At 39.6% G+C, this 12263-nt stretch overlaps 1 protein-coding gene across 1 annotated transcript; it reads left to right on the forward strand.

Annotated features, from left to right (window-relative positions):
- The first annotated feature begins 1403 nt into the window (after positions 1 to 1403).
- On the forward strand, positions 1404 to 8774 carry LOC133617389 (immunoglobulin lambda-1 light chain-like). The gene is made up of 4 exons (XM_061977329.1): positions 1404 to 2183; positions 2258 to 2593; positions 3732 to 4067; positions 8349 to 8774. The coding sequence occupies exons 1-4, from the start codon at positions 2144 to 2146 to the stop codon at positions 8429 to 8431; spliced, it is 795 nt and encodes a 264-aa protein (XP_061833313.1). The 5' UTR covers positions 1404 to 2143; the 3' UTR covers positions 8432 to 8774.
- The last annotated feature ends 3489 nt before the right edge of the window (positions 8775 to 12263 follow it).

Genomic DNA, 12263 nt, shown 5'->3' on the forward strand with positions numbered 1-12263 from the left:
GAGGATGACGGCAGGCAAGCGAGCGACTGTCCTGGAGAACTGGCAGGCTGCTGGGCTGGAAGTCTAGCAAATGGCGTTGTCTGACCCATTGCAGGAGAGGTTGGTTGGTAAACCCACTGAAGACGGAGGCGGGCAGCAGCGTTCCGTCGTCATCCCCCACCGCACAGCATCCCATAGCCCCCCAAAATAATATTCTTTAATAATCCATCCATCCATCCATTTTCTACCGCGGGGGGTCGCTGGAGCCTATCTCAGCTGCATTCGGGCGGAAGGCGGGTCACACCCTGGACAAGTCGCCACCTCATCGCAGGGCCAACACAGATAGACAGACAACATTCACACTCACATTCACACACTAGGGTCAATTTAGTGTTGCCAATCAACCTATCCCCAGGTGCATGTCTTTGGAGGTGGGAGGAAGCCGGAGTACCCGGAGGGAACCCACGCAGTAACGGGGAGAACATGCAAACTCCACACAGAAAGATCCCGAGCCCGGGATTGAACTCAGGACTACTCAGGACCTTCGTATTGTGAGGCATATGCACGAACCCCTTTTCCACCGTGCTGCCCTATTCTTTAATAATTCAAAAGAAAATGCACTCATGAAGGAGGGGGAGAAAAAACAACTAGGTTTGTCCTGGTTGCCAATCAGGCAACTGAATCTCTGTCACTCTGAAATAATGCAGTGTTGTTTACATGCACTTTATGTATGAGACATTTTTGGTCGCGAAAACCAATGTCTCCGTCTTCATGGAGCTTATGTTTCAATGTTTTAATCCTTTGTCATCTATTTTAATTCAACCTGTGAAAATTGCTTGACAAATGAAAAAACACGAACAAATGGGTCAAAGCAGGTCAACTTCTGAATAGACAAATTACATAGTCAACATTCAAAGAGTAGAAAATACATTTGTATATCCATGCACAAAATACTTCGACCTGCACTTTTCTTGCATCTCAGGATAGTTTTTTTTTGTTTGTTTTAGATCATGGGTGTCAAACTCTGGCCCGCGGGCCAAAAATGGCCCGCCGTGTAATTTCACTTGGCCCTTGAGGCGATATCAGTTCAACGCTAGAGCTGGCCCGCCGATTATATATATTATATAACATCACATTCACCGCTAATTCTCATACTTGCCAACCCTCCCGGGAGACTCCCAAAGGGTTTGGTGGTAGCGGGGGTGTATTTTGTAGCGTCCCGGAAGATTTAGTACTGCAAAGGGTTCTGGGTATTTGTTTGTTCTGTTGTGTTTATGTTGTGTTACGGTGCAGATGTTCACAGTGTGGCGTATATTTCTAACCGTGTTAAAGTTGTTTATACGGCCACCCTCAGTGTAACGTTTATCGCTGTTGATCACGTGTGTGTGCGTACAGAAGCCGCACATATCTTGTGACTGGGCCGGCACGTTTTTAGAATGGATGAAAAGCGGACGTGACGACAGCACGTAGAGGACGTTAAAGGCAATGCCTTTAAAGCACGCCCCCAAGACTGTGGTCCGGGTGGACTACGAGATATAATGACTGATGAACACCTTTGTTCGATAATGAAGGTTGCCTCAGCTCAAAGCCTGAGCCCCGACATTAATGAACTAGCATCCAAGAAAAGATGGCAGGTATCTGGCTTGGGCACATCAGATTAGATCAGTGTGTTGCAAACTGAGCGCATTGTTATTTTATTTTCAAATGGAAAAAGTTAATGTTGATATTTACCTTAGAAGGCTGCAAATAGAAAAGAGGCATTCCATTTTTATTTAAACTGTATTTGATTTGCCATTGATATTTTTTTATTATTATTATTATTATTATTTGAAACTGGATTTTGCATGTCACTATAAAGTTATATAAGCCTTGCTTGTTCAATATTCAATGCAAAACTTGTTTGGGTCCCTATTAAAAGGTTAATTTGTTCAACCTTGGCCCGCGGCTTTGTTCAGTTTTAAATTTTGGCCCACTCTGTATTTGAGTTTGACACCCCTGTTTTAGACTCACAAGTGAGCGTCTAGTCACGGACGCTTGGTAAAAATGGGTCAGTAGTTTGAAAAAAAAAAAATGCAGCGGAAATACATTTTTCGCATTTCAGCCTAACACCATTGTTTCTGACTTGCAAACCTCCTCGAGACTTAGTGGAAAGACGATCACAACGATGGCGGAGCTGACTGCACTTGTGCTTCTCTGCGCTTTGGGTGAGTTTAGGCACCTCCGTTTTGTATTTTCCACTTTTTCTGCATATTTACTCTTCTTCTGTCTTTTTCTTCAGTTCTGAGTCAATCCTACGTTCCGATAACACTGAGCCTGGTGGAAGTTGGCGTTAACGTCACTTTGGCATGCCCGCGCTACGACGATAGAGGTGACATATTTTACTGGTACAAGATGAAATTCGGCTCAATGGTCCAAACCATTGTGGAGGGGTATTTCGGGGAAATGTCCCTTCGAGGACCGTTCAAGGACGGAAGATTTGTGAGCGCGCGTACGGGTGACATGTACGTTTTAAACATCACAAACGTACGCAAAGACGATGAAGCGATGTACACCTGCCAAGCTGGGACCTCATACAACATGGTGTTCACCGGTGGCACGCATCTGGTGGTGAAAGGTGAATATACAGTACAATATATACTTGTAAAGAACATATTGTCATGGCTGTCTTGAGTTTTCCAATCATTTCTACAACTCTTATTTGTTTGTGATAGAGTGATTGGAGCACATATTTGTTGGGGGGGAGGAGTATATTTATAGCTAGAATTCCCTGAAATTAAAGTATTTCTTAAATATATATATATATATATATATATATATATATATAGTACAGTACAGTACAGAGTAATGGAAACACAGTTGTTCTACTAACTGTACTGTACTTGCTGTTTACTTAAAAAAAATAACACTTACCTTTCACTATTTGAGTAGCCTTTGTTCTACCATTTGAGTACTGGCGAGCGATCTCTGAATCCGGGATCACATCCTTCACGGATTTGTTGAAAACATCCGCAAATGAGAACGGGATGTTGCTTGCAAGGTGGCCCATAATACTGCGTTGCCACCGCCTTGTGCTTTTCTGACCGTTCATGAGTGACTATATCCATTCGGCCACCGTGTTATGGGTTATAGATAAACCTATGGATAACTGAGACATGTATAATAGTCTCCTTTTCAGGTGAGAGGACGCTAAAGGCAGTCGCCCCCAATATTGTTGTCTGAGTGGAAATCGGGAGAAATTCGGGAGAATGGTTGTCCCGGGAGATTTTCGGGAGAGGCACTGAAATTCGGGAGTCTCCCGGAAAATTCGGGAGGGTTGGCAAGTATGGCTCCAATCACTCTACCACAAAAAATAAGAGTTGTAGAAATGATTGGAAACTCAAGACAGCTATGACATTATGTTCTTTACAAGTGTTTGGGCGGTATAGCTCGGTTGGTAGAGCGGCCGTGCCAGCAACTTAGGGTTGCCGGTTCGATCTCCGCTTCCGCCATCCTCGTCACTGCCGTTGTGTCCTTGGGCAAGACACTTTACCCACCTGCTCCCAGTGCCACCCACACTGGTTTAAATGTAACTTAGATATTGGGTTTCACTATGTAAAGCGCTTTGAGTCACTTGAGAAAAAGCGCTATATAAATGTAATTCACTTCACTTCACTTCACTTATGTAAACTTTTGTCTACGACTGTATGTGGACTGTTTATCGATAAAAGGGCTTCTGAATCAAACATGTTAATGCCTCTTTGTGACTCACACAGACCCCAGACGCAAGTCCTTCCAGGTGAGACAAATTCCGCAAAGCAAGTCGGTCAAAGGGGGCGAGTCTGTGACCATCCAGTGTTCCGTCCTCGCTGAGAGCAAAGAATATTTCCGCCAATGTCCGAACCAAAGCAGCGTCTACTGGTTGAAGTCAGGATCGGGAGAGTCTGATCCACACATCATTTACTCCGACAGTGATGATGAACAAAACCCAAGAAGCTGCGTCTATCACCTCTCTCTGACTGTACTCAACTCCTCTGACACCGGAACATATTACTGTGCCGTAGTCACGTGTGGACAGATCCTGTTCGGACAAGGAACTCATGTGGACACACGTATGTATTAAACATTTACTCATGTTATTTATTTTAATCAATTGTTGGCCTTTTTTAAAGGTTAATACATAGGTTTAGACCAGTGATTCTCAAACTGATCAGTCATACTGAATCATTGTGGTATTATCGTGTCAGTTTGTATGTACGTTTATGACGATTTACGAAGCTATGCGCTTGCCCCCGTGGAAAATGTGGTCTTCCTTCAGCCAAAACACCCGCTTTGGTCCAGTGGCGCCGCCAAAATCAAGCAAAACTGAAAGTTCTTAAGTGGGGCCTTTAACATTTCAATGTAATAACATTTTGATGTAAATTTAACACTTAGATTTCATATTTAGATTTAATGTTTGGATTTAACATTGAGATCTGGATTTTATCATTTAGATTTCACCTCGAGATTTAACATTTAGATTAGCATTTGCATTTAACATTTATTTATGTTCATATTTATATTAAACACTTATGTTTATTGTGGTCCGTGTACTTTCCGTTCATTCTATTTCCAGTTCTTAAATGAGAATCAAAAAACAAATTTCGGGCGATTTTTTTGTACTTTCATTTCTGAAAAAAAAAGTTGGACAACTATTTAATGACACTTTTTTAAAACGATAATAGGACTCCTGCTGAACAAAGATGTTGCTAAAAACATGCTAAACGCAAAGGAAAAGCTAAAATACCGCTTCCGGTTCAATTTGTCATCACACAGATAACCACACATGTTTGCATTTTGGATGAACTTTTTTTTTTTAACGATTTTTCTGCTTATCTTGAAAAATTCAAATCCATAGAAAGAAAACAGCACAAAATCCCATTTTATGGAAATATTTGAATTTTTTTTTGTTTTAAAATCTGCCATATATAATAAAAATCGGAAAACGGCCCTAATTTTATTTTTTGATTTGCGTTTCAGAATTGGAACTAGAATGACCGGAATGTACACAGACCTATTGCTTGGTTTGAACATGTATTTGTATATTTAACATTTCTATATAACACTTAGATTTCACTTTTGGATTTAACCTTCATAATAAAATTCAAGACTTACATTTAACATTTAGATTAACTGTTTGGATTTACCTTTTCAACATTTTTAAACAACCTGTTGCAAAGATGAAAAGAGAAAGCCTTGTTTGATTGGTTGTTTAAAAAACAAAACTGCATAAATGAAAGTACTACTGGTATAAATGAAAGTGTATACTACGAATAATGTATTTTATCAATTGTTTTATGTATTTGTGGAATGCAAAAGGTAAATCTGTGACAGTGAGTGTTTTACTATGAATTGATTAATGTGGACCCCGACTTAAACAAGTTGAACAACGTATTCGGGTGTTACCATTTAGTGGTCAATTGTACGGAATATGTACTGTACTGTGCAATCTACTAATAAAAGTTTCAATCAATCAATCAATCAATACAGCAGCATCTTTTGCCACTAAATCTTGGAATTTTAACATTTTTAATATTGCGAATCAGTGTATTTGTTTCGAAAGTGTTTGTCTTCATTTTAACATCAACTTGGAGATGGAAATCAACCAATGGCTATAATCTCACATATTTACGTGTCACACGTTCATTCAAATGTACTGTCCCTTTTTAAAAAAACAAAATCTCAGAAATCAGAGGATCAGCATCTCCAAATCTGAGGCCATGGTTCTCAGCAGGAAACCGATGGTTTGTACAGTCCAGGTAGAGAACGAGACTCTGTCCCAGGTGGAGGAGTTTAAGTATCTCGGGGTCTTGTTCACGAGTGAGGGAAAGATGGAGAAGAAAATCAGCTGGCGAATCGGAGCAGCTGGGGCAGTATTGCAGTCTCTCTGCCGCACTGAGAGAGCTGAGCCAGAAGGCAAAGCTCTCGGTCTACCGAGCTATCTACATTCCTACTATCACCTATGGTCATAAAGTGTGGGTCATGACCGAAAGAATAAGATCGCGGATACAAGCGGCCGAAATGAGTTTCCTCAGAAGGGTGGCTGGCATCTCCCTTGGAGATAGGGTGAGAAGTTCAGTCACCCGAGAGAGACTCGGAGTAGAGCCGCTGCTTCTTCGCTTGGAAAAGAACAAGCTTCGGTGGTTCGGGCATCTCGTGCGGATGCCTCACGAGCGTCTCCCTCGGGAGGTCCTCGTTGCACGCCCCACTGGTAGGAGACCCCGCGGCAGGCCAAAGACCAGATGGGGGGATTACATCTCCTCTCTGGCCTGGGAACGCTTCGGGATTCCCCAGGAGGAAGTTGCTAATGTTGCTCTGGAGAGGGAAGTCTGGGGGTCTCTGCTGGAGCTGTTGTCCCCACGACCCAATTCCGGATAAGCCATACTTGCCAACCCTCCCGAATTTTCCGGGAGACTCACGAATTTCAGTGCCTCTCCCGAAAATCTCCAGGGACAACCATTCTCCTGAATTTCTCCTGATTTCCAGCCCGACTTAAGGCACGCCTCCTCCAGGTACATGTGGACCTGAGTGTGGACAGCCTGTCGTCACGCCCGCGTCCACGTCCACAGAACACTATACCGTAGAGCGTTCTGTGGTTACTTTTTGGTTGGCCAACGGTTTACGTTGTATTGCGCACCCTGACGGCAAGTGTGGGAGTCGGTTCTGAAGTATGAAGTAAAGAGACGTAACTTCATCACCTCGCCTGGTTATTGACTCCAACCCAGAATAATACACTGCCCATACCTATGCTCCTTTAAAGGTTGTGCTACTGGCTGCAAAGCATTGCACTTTCAAATACAACAATGAGTAGAGGAGTGTTATGTGTGTGTATATGTGTAAATAAACACTGAACACTGAAATTCAAGTATTTATTTTAATTATATGGATATATATATATATATATATATATATATATATATATATATATATATATATATATATATATATATATATATATATAAAATAAAATACATATATACATATACATATATATATATATATATATATATATATATATATAATAAAATACATAAATACATATATATATAATAAAATACATATATACATATATATATATATATATATATATATATATATAATAAAATACATATATACATATATATATATATATATATATATATATAATAAAATACATATATACATATATATATATATATATATATAATAAAATACATATATACATATATATATATATATATATATATATATATATATACATATATATATATATATATATATATATATATAATAAAATACATGTATATATATATATATATATATATAGCTAGAATTCACTGAAAGTCAAGTATTTATTTAATTTATATATATATATATATATATATATATATATATATATATATATATATATATATATATATATATATATATATATATATATATATATATTGAATTGCAGTGAATTCTAGTTTTAAATATACTCCTCCCCCCTTAACCCCGCTCCTCGCCTCCCCCAAATCTTCCGAATTTGAAGGTCTCAAGGTTGGCAAGTATGGGATAAGCGGTTGAAGATAGATGGATAAATCTCAGAAATACAAAAAAAACCATTTACATACTTGAACAACACAAAAAAAATAGAGCGTGTCAATATGTGGAGTAAAACAATGCAAGTATAACATAGCGTCCTCTGCAGTGGACATTTGTTTTTGGTCTTTTGTCAGACTCGCACTATTTAAGGGGGGCAAAAAAAGGCCCTGTTATGCAGTACACAAAGGTCCACCACACAGGACGTTGGTTCTCAGGTTGATGGTGGAGGTGTTGACAAAGCATGAGGAGGAAGCAGAACTAGATTAGGATAGCTTTATTGTCATTGCACTTTAAAACAAAAACAAAACAGGCGACTCTGTTCTTTTCTCTCTCTATCAGAAGACGAGCATGTTAAACACAGGAAGTGAACAAACTAGCAGTAATTGCATGAGACAGCGAGAAGGGCTATGCTTTATTAAGCTCTGCGTCTTCCTCCTACTTTACTCACATGTTCACTTCGTCCGACTTCAATAAGTCAACACCTGCACGATGTTCAAATTTCATTTGGTTTGAAGATGCAACAAAGAAGAGCAGAAAGTTGAACCCTTTCCTCTCGCTGTGTTCTTGCTACTTCCTGTTGCGGTCCGACTCGCTGCCGTCATCAAACTGCTTTGCTCTCTTGGTATTAGTCTGAAGTTAGAATTTGGCTTTTGCAATAATAACTTCAGAGTGTGAATGGTTTTGTCCCGCGGACTCCAAGGGGCAAGCAAGGCGCGCTGAATCCAACTGGTTACTTTATTTTGTAACGTTGTATTGCAGTCCTAAGATGCACTCTTCTTGTGTTGCAGAACAAGACGTGAAAGCAGCTGCCGTTTTGCTGAGTGCTCTGCTGGCCTCCTTCACTGTTGTGGTCACTGTTTTAGTTGCTTAACTTGTATTTTATTTTTACCAACAGTAGTATTTTTTTTATAATTTCATACACATAATTCTGTAACGGAACGTTTGCTTTTTTTTTTCCCAAGATGACGCTGCTGTCGTGGCTGCTGGTGGCAGGAGCTCATCCTTTTGTGTTCCTGAACTGTTTTTAACTTTTAAACTGTTTTTATCTAACAAACTGTTCTTAGGGTAATTTATATTTCTTTTTTAATTGTGTATTTTTATTTCTGATTTAAATGTTATTTTTTAGTCTGTCCTTTGCCTCTATTTCTTTGTGGTGTACATCCCTTTGTTTTTCAACTGTGCTTGTTTTTAAAGGGCTTTATAAAAAAAGTTGGTATGGTATAGTATGGTATGTTTCTCTCTTGTTTTCATGTGGGGTTTTTTTTGCCTTTTGGTTCGGGACCCTTTGGGACTTTCGTGACTTCTGCGGTGCTTTTTTGTGAACTTCTGGATTTGCCTCCCGGGGAGCAACATAAAAGTGTATAAACTAAATGAGGTGTAAATTAAAGACACCGAAGCCAAGACAAAACTCGTGTTATTAAAAGGTAACCATGGTGGGTGGGGGGGGTTTAAAATATGGCATCACATTAGTGCCAAAAATCCGAGCGCATAAAAACTGTTATCGCGCGCTGATTCTCCACTTCGTGCGCGCGCGCGCGACACCCTTTTGCGCGCGCGTGGTGCCTTTTTGCGCGCGCGCGGTGCCTTTTGGTGCGCGCGCGGTGCCTTTTTGCGCTCGCGCGACGCCTTTCTGCGCGCTCTCTGTGTACGCCTGGCATTTCTCCTCGCGCTGTCATGTTTCTTTTTGGCACTTTGCGGGCGGGTTTGCTTAGACGGGCCCCTTCTTTCTGATTGGCTGTGAGCATTTTTCATATGACCAATGATTCTCCAGCGTAGCAACGTTGTAGCCATCTTACCTCGGACATCTAGCCTCAATCATTACATTGATGTCAATGGTACATGTACTAATTAAATTACCATAACTTGCTCGATTTTCGACCAATTTACAAACGGTTTGCCTTGTTACAAATCTTATTACATGTAGATATGACATAGGATGCTGTACCTGTTGAAATTACCTCTTTCGCTTTAAAAAAAAAAAGACTTAATTGTGCAACATAGTTGTGTAGGGTCAGTGTTAGTCAGTTCTCTGATTATTTTAAACTGTTTCAGAATACATTATTAAGAGCTATTTTTAACATTTTAAAATGTATGTTATTGCTGGTGGACCAGTTCTGGCTGAAAGATGTGATTATGGTGTTTGTTGTCTTATTATTTATTTGGGTCACATTTTGTATTACCCTGTATTGTGTTTATGTAGTATGAAATAACCTTCATCAGCGCGCGACATTTTTTTATCCACTTCTTCCTCCGTAAATCTTGATACATATTGACGATGACCCGCCCTGCTATACTTCTGATTGGCTCTGAGCATTTTTCAGCATTTTTCGCCTGACCAATCAGAAAGGAGGGGCCGTCTAAGCATACCCGCCCCCAAAGTGCCAAAAAGAAACATGACAGCGCGAGGAGAGATGCCAGGGGTACACAGAGAGCGCGCAAAAAGGCGTCGCGCGCGCGCAAAAAGGCACACGAAGTGGAGAATCAGCGCGCGATAATAGTTTTTATGCGCTCGGATTTTTGGCACTAATGTGACGCCATATGAAAAAGACACAACATTAGCCTAGCTTGGGAATACAGGTGCTGTCAAAGGAATGAACAAAACATACCAAAATACACATCTGAAAAAGAAAGGTAAGCTTACTAACTAAAGCTATTTAATTAGCATACACCAAAAACCTACCTACCTACTCTTGCCAAAGAGGGGGTACAAAACTTACAAGGGTGACAGCTACTACTAAGCCTGGTGTCTCTATACACAAACAAATCCTACGTGTGTAGTGTACAGACGTCTTTGTCTAACCTTTCCCAAGACTAGGCTGCACACTAAACAGATACTTACAAAACACGGACAGTTGAAAGGTAAAAAAAAAAAAAAATGAAGACAAAAAACGGGTGGAACAAGTTAAGCAAAGAGCTTAACAAAAATGGGTACAAAACAAAGTAGCGTCTATCAAGGCTACACACAGCATGGCGGAACAAGAATCCACATGATCCAGTGGTGAGCAGGTGGTGTTAAGCAGGATGGGAGGATGAATGGTGGACCGGGATTGGCTGGCTGATTAACAGGTGAAATGAGGAGCAACTGGGAACAGGAACCGGTTGATTGGCAGTAGAGGCAGTGAATGAGTGTGACCTGTAGAAACAACAGGGGAAGAAACACAAACAAACCACCACTACGTGGAATGTAACATGTGTGCATTTATTATAAGAAAAAAAACTGGCGGTTATGGCAAGCAGGAAAATTGTTGTTTATTTCAAGTGTTTCCCAAAATACCCTGGATCTCAGGAAACAGAGTGGACTGACACCAGCAGATGACATGGCACCCCAAACCATCACCCAACCATGCAAATGTTGCATTTCCTTTGGAAATCGAGGTCCCAGAGTCTGGAGGAAGACAGGAGAGGCACAGGATCCACGTTGCCTGAAGTCTAGTGTAAAGTTACCACCATCAGTGATGGTTTGGGGTGCCATGTCATCTGCTGGTGTCGGTCCACTCTGTTTCCTGAGATCCAGGGTCAACGCAGCCGTCTACCAGCAAGTTTTAGAGCACTTCATGCTTCCTGCTGCTGACCTGCTCTATGGAGATGGAGATTTCAAGTTTCAACAGGACTTGGCGCCTGCACACAGCGCAAAATCTACCCGTGCCTGGTTTACGGACCATGGTATTTCTGTTCTAAATTGGCCCGCCAACTCCCCTGACCTTAGCCCCATAGAAAATCTGTGGGGTATTGTGAAAAGGAAGATGCAGAATGCCAGACCCAAAAACGCAGAAGAGTTGAAGGCCACTATCAGAGCAACCTGGGCTCTCATAACACCTGAGCAGTGCCAGAAACTCATCGACTCCATGCCACGCCGCATTAACGCAGTAATTGAGACAAAAGGAGCTCCAACCAAGTATTGAGTATTGTACATGCTCATATTTTTCATTTTCATACTTTTCAGTTGGCCAACATTTCTAAAAATCCCTTTTTTGTATTAGCCTTAAGTAATATTCTAATTTTGTGACACACGGAATTTTGGATTTTCATTTGTTGCCACTTCAAATCATCAAAATTAAATGAAATAAACATTTGAATGCATCAGTCTGTGTGCAATGAATAAATATAATGTACAAGTTACACCTTTTGAATGCAATTACTGAAATAAATCAAGTTTTTCAAAATATTCTAATTTACTGGCTTTTACCTGTATATATATATATATATACACACACACACATTTATATATACACACACATGTATATACACACATATAAACACATACACACACACACACATATATATATATATATATATATATATATATATATATATATATATATATATACACACATATATACATTATTATAAATATACACGTACACACACATATATATACATATATATATATATATATACATATATATATATATATATATATATATACATACATATATATATATACACACATATATGTACATATATATATACATATATACACACATATATATATATACATATATATATATATATATATATATATATATATATATATATATATATATATATATATATATATATATATATATATACACACGCATATACGCACATATATACACACATCTACAGTATATCTATATATATGTATATGTAGTATATATGTATATATGCAGATGGCAACCTCGCGCGTGCATACCAGACATTGTTGACATATAAAGCTGCTA

Source organism: Nerophis lumbriciformis, linkage group LG16, assembly GCF_033978685.3.
Source record: "Nerophis lumbriciformis linkage group LG16, RoL_Nlum_v2.1, whole genome shotgun sequence".
Taxonomy (NCBI): domain Eukaryota; kingdom Metazoa; phylum Chordata; class Actinopteri; order Syngnathiformes; family Syngnathidae; genus Nerophis; species Nerophis lumbriciformis.

What these genes read in the sequence shown, in the direction of transcription:
- LOC133617389 (XM_061977329.1), top strand. Translation starts at nt 2,144, where the DNA reads ATGGCGGAGCTGACTGCACTTGTGCTTCTCTGCGCTTTGG. An exon ending in TGTGCTTCTCTGCGCTTTGG is followed by an intron (nt 2,184 to 2,257) that starts GTGAGTTTAGGC and finishes CTTTTTCTTCAG; the next exon opens with TTCTGAGTCAATCCTACGTT. An exon ending in CACGCATCTGGTGGTGAAAG is followed by an intron (nt 2,594 to 3,731) that starts GTGAATATACAG and finishes TGACTCACACAG; the next exon opens with ACCCCAGACGCAAGTCCTTC.